This window comes from Choristoneura fumiferana, chromosome 6 (genome assembly GCF_025370935.1).
Source record: "Choristoneura fumiferana chromosome 6, NRCan_CFum_1, whole genome shotgun sequence".
NCBI lineage: Eukaryota > Metazoa > Arthropoda > Insecta > Lepidoptera > Tortricidae > Choristoneura > Choristoneura fumiferana.
The window spans coordinates 16,858,155-16,871,516 of NC_133477.1; the positions used below are offsets into that span (position 1 = coordinate 16,858,155).

The following is a 13,362-nucleotide window of genomic DNA, read 5'->3' on the forward strand; positions in this document are numbered from 1 at the left end:
ATTAAAACAGTTCTAGAACCAATAATAGATAGGTACGACATTTTTGTCAACTCGACACAGAATTATACAGTGCCGCGAGATATATGTGGAAAACGACAAACGCACTTGCGCACCAATGTCAAACTTTATTTACTTACTTAATTAAATCCAATTTATGTAATGATGGGCGATGGATGAAATTTTTAAAAGTGGCTGATTTTTTTTTATAATCAGGAATAAGCTTAAGTCAATGGAAAAAATAACAGATTTTTCTGTAGTACCTACCAATTAATTTAAAAAATAAAATAAACAAATTTTATTCTCGCCTAAATGAACTAGCTACTGCGCATGAATACGGTTTTTTAGGGTTCCGTAGCCAAAATGAAAAAACGGAACCCTTATAGTTTCGCCATGTCTGTCTGTCTGTCAGTCTGTCTGTCCGTCCGCGGCTTTGCTCAGGGACTATCAATACTTCAAAGCTGTATTTTCATAGATATACTTATTATGAAAACTATCAACAAAATGGTACAATGAAAAATTAAAAAAAATTTTTTTTGGTACTCCCATAGAAAAAAAAACCCTTACTTTAGTAAGGGTTTTTTTTTCTCATCCAACCCTATAGTGTAGGGTCTTTTAAATTAAAAGCATTAGGGGTTACTAAGACGATTTTTCGATTCAGTATTTTTTTTACGAAATATTTCAAATTTAAATAAACATTTTCATTAAAAACGAGTTTTAAGGGTTTTTAACTTAAGCTTTAGGATAAATATTTTTGCGAGTTGGTAACACTGCGCTCGGCTCGCGCTTGTTTTGTGACGACGGGCGACGGGCGCGGGCCCGCGCACGACCCGCGCCGCGCCCGCGTTCTGTGTGAAGGCGTCCATATACCGCCATGCAAATACGCCCGTCGCGGCCCGCGCACGACCCGCGCCCGCTCTCTGTGTGTTTGCCCTTTAGTAGGATGGCATGTATTCATGTACACCATCTATTAAATTACAGAAAAAACATGTTTACTTACAAAAATAACTTGAAACTGTTTGAGGAATGCTGAAACGCAGTAAGAATTGCAGGTATCATTATTACGAAAAGACAAAAAATAAACACGAGAAAAAATGGTCTGGCGCTTTAGTTAGGTAAATGCTAAAGCGCTCTGGAAATTTCATAATCATCAAAAACCAGTACCTAATCAGACGAATCAAATGATTGATAGGTAAGCCAAAGTCTAGCGCAAGAGGGAAAAAATTATCTATCTTCTTGCTCAAATGTAAGAGCTACTCATCTGAACCCTTTATGTAGTCCAAGTCTAAGCAATAGTCAAAGTCAAAGTCAAAGTCAAAATATCTTTATTCAATTTAGGCTATAACAAGCACTTATGAATGTCAAAAAATCTACCACCGGTTCGGAAAAAACCTCTGCTGAGAAGAATCCGGCAAGAACTCAACAAGGTAATTTTTTTTCAAAACAGATTTACAATATTATTAAATGATATGTGTATACACATCACAAGTATTTAACACAACTTTATTTTTAACACAGTAGGTTCGCTAGTTGAAGGGATCGCTAATGCGGATCGGAATTATTTTCCAAATATCCCTGTCCATTATATAATCATTAACTCTATAATACGCCTTTGATAATTAATGTCTTCTTGACAATAGATCTGAATTTTGTATCCGTTTATTTTTGGAATTTTATTATAAAAAACGTATGCAATTACCAGAAACGACTTCTTGGTTTTAGCCAGTCTGTAAGATGGAACTTTAAGCTTCCCTGTGTTTCTAGTAGCCTTTGGCTTATCGACGTATACATATCATTTAATAATATTGTAAATCTGTTTTAAAAAAAATATATATACCTCGTTGAGTTTCTTGCCGGATTCTTCTCAGCAGAGGTTTTCCGAACCGGTGGTAGATTTTTTTTTGACATTCATAAGTGCTTGTTATAGCTAAATTGAATAAAGATATTTTGACTTTGACTTTGACTTTGACGTTAGTGGGAAAATCACATTTGTTTTCCTAACATACATGATTTTTTCAAAAACATAAAGCGACGGCAGGGTTAGGATACCTGTTTCCTTAAAAAAAGATCTTAAAGATTCACGCGTCTTCAAATTATAAATTGCTCTAATTGCTCTCTTTTGTAAGATAAAAATTGACTCAATGTCTGCAGCAGATCCCCATAAAATAAGGCCGTACGAAATAATGCTATTAAAGTAAGCAAAATACACCAACCGTGCGTCGCCACATCGGTAAGCTGCCGTATTTTCCAAACTGCAAAAGCAGCAGAGCTCAATCTACCCGCGATTGCTGTGACGTGAGGTCCCCACTGTAGTTTAGAATCGAGCGTTATTCCTAAAAATACTGTTGATTTTACAAAATCAATAGTTTGACCATTTAACTTTATATTAGAAACTGAATTCGAGTTAGATGAATTTATCAACGAGAATTTAATACATTTAGTTTTCTTAGATATAGGTAGGTAGGTACTATTATACTTTTTTAAATCCTTGTTTCTGCATTTGAGCATGTAACTCAAGTAACGTGATGTAATTCCCAATTTAAATACGCTCCCTTTTCCCCAACAAAGACAAGGGTCTCTAGAGCTATCGGTTAAAAATAGATGCGGTTGAAAAAGCTCCGTCGACGTGTCAACTAAAACCTTCACCGTCGGCACTAACCCAATTTGAGAAGTAAATTGAACTTGCACTCAACCTAGTTAGTCCCAGAGATGGCTCTCACTAGATGTGCGATATAAGATCGCGATTGTGCACACAATGTCGGCACGAGAGGCGCAGTCAGTTGCAACTATGATACTGCAATGGAGCGACATGCTAGACTTCCTTTCGTGCGGTCAGTTCCAAATTTAAACAGTTTAACGTTTTAATTTCTTTTTAATTGTGCGTGGTGTTAGTGGCCAGTGTGTTGACTGTAGTGCCTAGTGTCTATAATTTGCAGTGCCGTTTGGATTGGATGTGACATACCTATAACGTTACGTCATTTTTGTTGTTAAGTTTTATCTTTGAGTGTTTCTTTTATTTTGTATCGTTATCATCGACATTGATATCGTCAATATATATCTTTTAAATCAGTATCTATGAACTGTAATGCGGTTTAATGTCCGAAATATAATTTATCGTTCCGCTATTGACCGATTGATCCGATCTTAGCGTTCCGCGCAACGGGTCTAAACGATTTCCGCCATTACTGGCCGTAGAAACGATTCATCACTGTTGCTTTCAACGTTTTTTGTAGCGATTATTAAGCATTGAATTGAGTAACATATGCCACGCGATGCAACGATAGTATCGATACATGGTAACACGTCACGAATAATACAATCGAATAGAACATGTGACTCAGTAAACGATGTATTTTATTCGATAGTAGGACGTTGGGTTGATGTTGTTGATGGTGCTGGATTAACGGTATTCGTATCATCATCATCATCAGCCTACAGTAGTCCACTGCTGGACATAGACCTCTTCCATGTTGCGCCACAACACTGTCTTCAGCTCCACGTTGCTCAAAAAATCAGTTCGCTGAAGTGGCATTGGGCTGGCCACGTCTGTCGCAGGACCGACGAAAGGTGGAGCAGACGAGTCCTCGAATGGAGACCATTCCTGGGGCACGTTGGACGGACGACCTTAAGAGGGTCGCTGGCGGCAGATGGATGCGAGGGGATGAAAGACAGAGTGATGCATATGGAAAATTTCAAATTTGTCATATTGGTAGCCATGTTAGTGTCTAAGAATAGTCAATATCCTCTTAGAGTACGTACCTATGTAAGTATGTAGGTACCTACGTACCATCAGCCAAATAAATTTTAAACAAATTCCCATCAAATGAATATGTCGCTAAAGACGAACTTCCAAGTTGACAGACAATTCTATTGGCATTATTGTTTTATGACATGCAAACGGTTATCAACTTTAGGGTGGTAGAACACATATTTTGCTGATGGTACATACATAGAGCTTCCTAGTTAAGTACTAAAAGAAGTATTAGGCAGCGTTCGCATCTACCGCAATCTTCGCAATGACAACAACACAACGGACACACGGACCATTTGTGCTGGCGGTACCATCCATACCAAAGACAAGGCAAGAAGCTGCAGCGTCACTATAGACACGTTAGACTTTACTACTATCTCAGCGTCACCTGCGGGTCTTTGTCACCTGCGTTATATTATATTTATTTACAAGGCACAAATACTTACCGGCACGTCGTCAAATCAACCTACGGTCCGCCATTTCCACATTGCCCACATATCGCTGCTGCGATTTGTTGCTGAGGTACGTGTGTGTGAACGCAGCCGTAGTAGCTTCGCTTGCGCGCAAACGCAACACGACTGAACAATTATGGGAACTTTTCACCTCGTGTCGTACGGAATCGACGGCTTTCTTTTAATTTACGTAATTATGTTACATTCCTTTTACGTAATATTTTTACGCTGTTGACAATTTCTGTTAAGCAACTGCGTTTTTACTAACGAAATCTTAAATGTAAAATAAGGCACGCTTGAAATAGGTACATTCCAACGGGTACACTACATAAATACGAAAAAAATATTTTTTTATAAATGAACTAAAAGAATTTCCTTGCTCACCCGCGACCTTACGACAGCTAAGCTTATGCAAAATATGCGTGTTCATGTGTGAACACACACAAATCACACAAACCCATCTATCACCACCACCACACTACACTGACGCGTTTCGAACTCAACCAGAGCTCATCTTCAGAGTGACACAACCGTACACCATACTACCAATTGTTAGACTCAACATACCAACAACAATGTGACACAAGATCAGCTCCTATTCCGCGCAGTCAACCTAACCTAACCTAACCTATGCACGTCAACTTACCTAAATTGATTGATATTAATTCGAGATTCAAGATTCCGATTATTAAAACCACAACGTTTACGTTAGTTTGCCGAATGTCATATTTCCGAATTAACAATGTCATTTCGGAAAATTGATAATCGGAATACTGTACTTCGGGCCAGTAACATTTCGTGTTTTTCATTCGTCGGAGTTATAAGAATCGGATACTTATAAAAAAAAATCTATAATTTGAAATTCGAAAAAATAAATTTCGTGTTTTTAAGTAATCGGAATTATATGTCTTAGGAATTGTGAAAATCGGAGTTTTGAAAATTGGAATTCATCATCCTCATCATCCCAGCCTATATACGTCCCACTGCTGGGCACAGGCCTCCTCTCAGAACAAGAGGGCTTGGGCCATAGTTCCCACGCGGGCCCAGTGCGGATTGGGAACTTCACAAACACCATTGAATTGCTTCGCAGATTTGTGCAGGTTTCCTCACGATGTTTTCCTTCACCGCAAAGCTCGTGGTAAATTTCAAATGTAATTCGCACATGAATTTCGAAAAACTCAGAGGTGCGAGCCGGGGTTTGAACCCACGACCCTCTGCTTGAGAGGCGATATGTCAAACCACTAGGCCACCACGGCTTTTTCGGAGTATTTGGGTGTTCCCCATTCCAACAGTAGATTGTAGTGAATTAGTGTTATCTTGCGTAAATAAAGACAACGTTGTAAATTTTGAAAATTCAATTTGATATTTAATAAAATCCCGTAATTTGAATTCAACCGCCAGATATTTCGTTTCACATGAGAGAAACCACGCTAAAGGCAAGTTCATATAACAGAAACCTACCTATTTCCCTTTGCGATAAATCGCTTTCGTCGCTAAGCAAACGCTGGCAGCCTCAAAATGGCAATTTTCTTGCGCGTGACTACGACGTGTTCGATTAAAGGCAATATTAAAATATTACGCGCGTGCTATAACAGATCGATAATATCCATTTATTATTTTTTAGTAGATAGGTACTTTAACCGGTGGATGCAAATGGTGAGTCGTCGTTCATTGTGGCGTTCAAAGGCCTCCCCTTTGTCCAACAGTGGACGTCTTCCGGCTGATGATGATGACTTTGAATAAAGCCAGACGAGCGTACTTTTTAGAGTTGTAAGTCGCGTAATTTTTGCTGCATTCAGTTTTGTACAAATTTCCAGTTTGTGCCATACGGCGACTTAAAGTGAGTTGGACACGAATAGGAATTTTGTATGAAACCAAAATTACGCGACCGAAAAAAATATGGAACAGCTAGCCGTTACCCCGACTCCGTTCGCGCAGAATTCGTTTATATTCCGGGATAAAAACTATCCTATGTCCTCCTCCGAGACTAAAAACCATCTGTATACCAAATTTTATCTAAATCAGTTCAGTGGTTTAGACATGATGAAGTAATAAACAAACAAACAAAGAGACTTACAAACTTCCGCATTTATAATATTAGTGGGAAGTCTCATATATGTAATTATCGAACCTGCTTATAATTATCGCAAGAATTAATTGAAAATCCAACCTGTAACTTGTAAAGGAACACGGCGGGACGTTCGAAAACATTTTGTGCTCGCTCGGTCGCTATTTGAATTTCCTAGGCACTAAAGTGTGACTTTCTGTGTACATTTTAAACATCGAAGACATTAGCCGAAAGTCAAACTAAATGTTCAAACCTACGCACTCAGCTTTCACAAATGAGAGAACCAACGTGAATTAATTAGGGAACTTAGGCACTCGTTTAATTTCAGGCAATCACGGTGATTGTGAGACAAACAAATAGGGTTGCGAGTCTTAGAGATTAGTGGAAAATATTTGTAAGCATCAAAGGAAGATAAAATCCAGCTTAAGCCAGCACAAAAACAGGAGGTTGAAAATAGCCTTTATGATTTCGAGAAAAGTATGGTACGGCCTTGCCTTTTTTTTGTTCGTCTTGGCGTGGCACTACCGTGTCCCCAGATCTTAATTTTTTGGCCCAGTTTAGACATGCAAGAAAAGTCGTTCAAGTTGCATTACATGTTCTACTGTATCCATTGTACCACAGTCAATTTTACCGTCATATAGGTAGGCGTAAGAAAAATTTATGCACAGTTCATTATTTTTCTGCTCTACTAGCATGGTAGCTAAAGAAATGGTCAAGCCACAATTTTGATTAAGGTGTAGAGTTTGTGAAGTTAAGGCTTTATAGTTAAAGCGTGTAGAGTTAAAAGTTTGAATCCATGAGATCGGATAGATAACTTTTTGACAGTGCCAGCCATCGTCTTGGCAACATTTTACATGAAAATGTGGCGGGATTTGAAATTTTTCCAAATTGTTAATAGGTATTTAACTTGAAACTGTTTGTTTAATTAATAGGTACAATAATATTACGAGGCGTAATTTTTCCTTCCTTTACCAATTTACCGATATCCTTCCGCTTTAAAATTGGCTTGTCGTCAAAGTCAAGGTGCCTTGTAATACTTTTGATGGGTGATCGGCTAATCATAATGTGCCGGGTGTGCCAAATAAGGCCATTCGGGCAACCTCGCGCCGCCTTCGAGGACATTCGGTTTCATGTGTATACTCGAAGGCAGAATTACAGTGCTTCTATCTATCTATTTACAGATAAAAAAAATTAGAACAAAAAAATTAACGAACTCGAAAAAATAAAACAGTTTGTAGTCTGTGCCTCAGCACGAGTCAGGAAGTGTGATTGAAGTTAATAGCTATGTACGCAAAGGTAGAAGAGTATAGGTCCACTTTTACTGGCTCATGCTGAGGCACCAACTTCAAAGTGGCTAAAATATTTCTTATAAAATCTATATTTCTCGCTTTTTAGTGTACTTCTTCTTCAATTGTATTTTCATGCTGATTTACAATCGTTAGACTCTTGGGTCTTTGTTAATGGATATCTTATGATGATAATTCGATGTCAAAATAATTTTGACACTTTAGAACGGTAAATTACATGTTTTGCCATTGACTGTACATGTTCTACACACATTATCATACAATCCGTTCGACATTGACTTAACTCCGAACGTGTCGTAGGCAGGCTCTTAGCCGTGAATTTGTAGGCGTATTTTATTACTAAGAAGGCCTATGTCAGAACCTCGTGCTGCCGCGAAATGCATTTTGTTTGCTTGCGTTTGAAACTTGTTATTGGTTAGCAGATGAACTTTATATAGGTTATCGTAGAAGTAAGCCGATTTGTAGGTTGTTTATGCCACTGTAGCTTTTCGTTATTTTTAATCTTCCGTTGTGAATAAAAGAACTAAGTAGTGATGCCTTGTTTTTATTCCAACAATTTTTTCGAAATCTTGATTAGGCTAGTAGGTCAATTAAATTGTGAATGTTTTGAAAAAGATCAGATCACGTCCGCATCACCTGAATTGTAGATAAATACATTTTGCTTTTTTATCGTTTTTTATCTTTTTTTATTTTATGTAATAATTTTGAAGTCGTCTGGCATGCTTGCCATCTCTTTCTTTTCACGCTTTAGGTAGAAACACGACCGGTTAGCCAAGTTTGCTTTGAAGCTGTTCGAAGCTTGAGGTTCCGGGTTCGATTCCCGGCCGGGGCAGATATTTGTATGAATAATACGAATGTTTGTTCTCGTGTCTTGGATGTTCAATATGTATTTAAGTATGCATTTATCTATATAAGTACCTATGTTTATCCGTTGGTATCCATAGTACAAGCTTTGCTTAGTTTGGGACTAGGTCAAAACAGGTCGTATAATTATGTTTCTTAATTTTGTTTTGTTTTTTTTTTTTTTTAATTTACCCCCTTTTCCCCTAGAGCTGCAGTACGGCGCGCTTTTGGAGGGATGTGGGGGGGAGCTGCCGTCGCTCAGCGCTTGCGCGCCGCCCCCCCCTCAGGACAAAGCGGCGCGGCGCCAACAGAAAGATGCGCGGGCGCAACAGGACAAAGTCGCCCAAGTTAACATACATTTGCACGGTATTTTGTTTTTTTTGTTGTTTTTTTTTCGGTGGTGGTTGAGTTTTATTATGCCAGTCACCGGACATATTGAAACTGGCTAGGGACTTCGTGAATTATCAAGCGAGCTTAACATTAGGTACCTACTACAGTATTTTTACTTATAACTATATAGTACCTAGAGACATTAACATTGTAATACTACATTCTCGCAAATAAATGATTTATGATTATGATTATGAAGTGCATGTAATAGAGAATTCCGAGACACAGTTCTAATAAAAAAAAACGGCTAAGTAGACGTGTCAGGCTACGCGCACTGTAAGGTTCCATAGCAAATAATTATGCAATATCAAGTTTTGACTGACTAGTCGCAAACTTTATTACATTGGGCATACCCGGCTCCATGCTTAACCCTATCGAAAACAGTATGTCGTCTAAGCACTTGTGAGTTCATAAACGCGCGTATTATTAGTGACACCTACACCAAATAGATGATTTCTCTGAAAGCACAGATTTGCGTAGATAAACTTTTAAGTGTTTGTCTGCGTGATTTCGTGTGCATTATCTTATCGGAATGATTTTCAAATTATGGATAAAAATATATCGTCAGTTGACTGAAAGGGTTGTTCGTTGCCAGTTACGTGGCACGTTGATAACTTCAGCCATTTAATTAAAAAAAAAACAGCTATTGGCTTTTGTTATGTAACCGGATCTGTAAAAACCGTAGATGGCTGGACATTCCTTATTGTGTACGAAAGAAAATTGTCATCGATCCGTTTTATGTGATTAAAAAATAATTGAGGGACATTAAATATACCTAATACGTTACATATATTGATTGCGGGATGGAGATCGTGATTACCTACCTAAAAATAAATTTTAAATAATATAAATAACTATGAATCATTAAAAACCGTAATTGAAGAACCATAATATCTACACCCATCTCTTTGGAAATAAAAATTAACTCTGTGGCATAGTAGTCTAGACTAGGGTAAACATTTCTGTTCGAGAGATCCTGTACTTTTTTTATTTATTCAAGATGGCCCTTGTATGCAGGGGACAGAGAGCAGGGGAAGTATCGGAGGGATCGAGGCCTTTGCTCAGCAGTGGGACAGAATAGGCTAATAATATAATAATTATTCAAGAAATTCATGTGCGGAATTACATTTGAAATTTACCACGAGCTTTGCGGTGAAGGAAAACATCGTGAGGAAACCTGCTCAAACCTGCGAAGCGATTCAATGGTGCGTGCGAAGTTCCCAATCCGCACTGGGCCCGCGTGGGAACCATGGTCCAAGCCCTCTTGTTCTGAGAGGAGGCCTGTGCCCAGCAGTGGGACGTATATAGGCTGGGATGATGATGATGATGATGAATTATTCAAAATATTTTAATAGCTTGCATAATAATTATAATCAGTGAGCGAAAATCGCGAACGATTTATTGTCGCCGATTGTTGCACGCTTACAACGTATCTTCTTATTTAAATCTCTTTATTCTCTAAATTGTACCAGTTTAGTGTGTTCTGGGTTACTTGTGTTACCAATTTATAACCCCCACCCGGCGCAAAAAAGGTTGTTATAGGGTTGACGCCAACGTCTGTGGCATTGTAGCTATCAAACGGATAGACCGATTTCGATGTAGTTTTTAATGTAAAAGCGAGTTCTTTGCGGTAGTTATTAGCTCTGTTTTACTAAAAACGCTTTATCCGTTTTTGAGATATTCAACTTTGGTTTTTACAAATTCAAATTTCCTAAACTTCATTTATAACGTTAAAACACCCGTATTTCCAATATGTATTTTACCTATTGAGTAATGTATTTGATGCTTGTGGATCTAGATCAGGGATGAACAGACTTATCAAGGTCAGGACCAGGGGGCCACTCGGAGATATATATACGCTAAAGGCGGGCCGCATATTTCTCTAGGTTTTCGCCATTGCTATAGGTTACTGACGGGCCGCATGTACATCTACAGCGGGCCTCGCTCGGTGTATCCCTGATCTAGATAGTCCTTGGACCTAATCTTTTCCTGGGCGCGTATTCGGAAGAGTTCGTACGCATTTGACCTAGTACTTACGTCTCAACTCAGTGTCGGACTCTCACCAGCTAAAAAATCCGGTTCTTCTTCTTCAGTTCAAAGCAACCCAATGCTGAGTGTAGGCATTCTGTATTGCTCACCACTCATCTCGGTCCAGTGCTCTCCTCGTCTAGCACCTTCCCGCCACATTGACCACTTCGGCTAAAAAACCCGTTTGCACGTCTCCAACTCCCTGGAGCTTTTACAGCTTACTACGGGGAGGAGAGGATTGGAAGGGTTTATTGTGATTTATTTGGGCATGTTTCTTACATGTTGTATATTGATGATTGTTTTGTTCCAGCTCTGTTCGCGGCCGTGGAGCATGGATACTTGGATAAGGCGAGAAACATCCTCGAGTCCACCGATGTCGATGTTAATAGGTAATTAGTAAATATTATTATAAAATTTTACATGCAATAATTTTGAATTAAAAATGCAAGTTGAAGTAGCAATAAACTGGCCACATCGCTCATAGAACAGATAACTGTTGGGGGAGAAAAGTATTGTGTGGTGACCGCGAACCGAAAGACGAAGCATTGTCAGGGCTCACACAAGGTGGACTGACGACATTGTGAGAGTTGCGGGCAACCGGTGGATGCAAGTGGCGCGTCGTCTTTCATTGTGGTGTTCTAAGGGGAAGGCCTTTGTTTAGCAGTGGACGTCTTCCGCCTGAGGATGATGGTGATAATAATGTTTTAATTAGAAAGATGCTGGCAGGGTTATCCCTCTTTGAATAGCTATAAGCTACTTTAGAATAAGCGTAATGCAGTGAGGGTAGGCGGCGCTAGTACCTACTGTCTACCCTGCTGCTGGTGGTAGTGAGTGCATACGCATAAGAGTGGGTCAGAAATAGTTATTTATGCAACTGTATCGTAATAGGGGTCCTTAAAACAGGAGTGTGGTTTTATGAATCGAGGCGTAGGCGAGTTTCATAATAGGGTCACACTCGTGGTTTAAGGGCTAATTACGTACAGTTGCATACAATATTTCATCTAAATCCATGTATTAAATCCTCTATCATGTGTTCCGCGAACCATTGAGAATGACCTGCATTAACGAGAACTAGGTAGGTATGTCTGCCCCACGAACTGCGCCCGCTGTGCGCGCGACGACCTGCTGCTCGTGCGCGCGGCGCGGCGAGCCCCGGTGCTGTAATGATGAATGAAATCTCATTACGATACAGATATCTGTATGGTAATGAACATTACGACATAGCCGTGTTCATAATCGAATCCAATGTCATAATGCTAGGCATAATGGTGGATTTACTATAAGGGTGTAGACAAATATACTTATGGGTATACTTCCGGATTTTATACACACTTACTACAGAATCCAACCCGTTTTCGCTATTCGTGACCATAATTTTTCACATTACATTTAGACAGTTCCCATACCTAAATTTATACATATAGATATTCATCAACATCATCCCAGAGTATATACGTCCTACTGCTGGGCTGATGTATTTAAAATTCAAAATCAAATCATTTATTCAGCAAATAGGCCGTAATGGGCACTTACACACGTCATTTTTTAAACTATCAGCGCTTTCGGATAGACCATCATTGCCAAAAAAATGCGCCGCAAGAACCTTGGCACAAAGTATTGTTTTCAAAATAAAATAATTACAAATAAAATACTTAGAAACTAGAGTATACAATTAAAGATAAAAAATACAAAAAAAAATAGTTACGGGATCCCTTAGTTACAAAACTAAACACTAACTATATCTACGTTCAATAGAAGTGTAAAGTGCTTCCACCGTCATAAATAAAATAAAAAATTAAAATGTAGCTCCCATAAGGGCCCAGGACAGATTGGAAACGTCACACACACACCATTTGCTTCGCGAGTTTCCGCAAAAAACATCCTTCACCGCAAAGCTCGTGGTAACTTTCAAATATAATTCAAACAAAAATCTCTCAAGGAGAATCTCCAGCAGAAGATCTTAATTTGACCGTGATCGTACCTACTCGTAAAGAAAAAGTTTTCACAAACGGAAAACTCCTCAGACTTCGCATTAAATTAATTTGTAAATCCCTTAAGTATACTTAAAGCTTAATTTATATTGCTCTTATTAACGAGATATCAGGGCAAAGGGCAAGGGCTAATGAAGCACTTAATATAACTTCAGTTAATTAGGATAAGTAGGTTCAAAAATGTGCTAAAAAAATGGGGTTGTTTTGAACTAGACTTTTTCCGCGGCTTCGCATGCGCAACTCATTAGATCTCACATTTGTATTGAAATCCCTTTCTCCAATTATCTTTCAATTTGGTACCTATCATAAAATTGGTTTCTGTTTTTTTTTTACCTTTGGCTCGGTTCGATTTCCAGATGAAGCAAGTAATTTAAAAAAATCTCCGAATGCAAGGTCATTCGAGCGTTTCAACCGGCTCAATTTTCTTGCTTACCTACATCTTACATTTTGTTATGAATGAGCCATAGAGTTTGATGAAATTTAAGATTGTTTTTAGACGTCCTGTAACTTCTACTAGATAACCTGTAAACTGTAA

The 13,362-nt window shown here is 38.7% G+C and overlaps 1 protein-coding gene across 3 annotated transcripts in view; it reads left to right on the forward strand.

Annotated features, from left to right (window-relative positions):
- LOC141429208 (uncharacterized) overlaps positions 1–13,362 on the forward strand; it is a 194,663-nt gene that overhangs the window by 162,374 nt on the left and 18,927 nt on the right. For 2 of the 3 annotated variants that reach the window (XM_074089476.1, XM_074089477.1), the window contains 2 exons: positions 8,626–8,784; positions 11,147–11,225. In XM_074089476.1, the coding sequence (XP_073945577.1) occupies positions 8,626–8,784; positions 11,147–11,225 (238 nt within the window). The remainder of the gene's footprint in view (positions 1–8,625; positions 8,785–11,146; positions 11,226–13,362) is intronic. The other variant, XM_074089478.1, reaches the window with a different exon arrangement.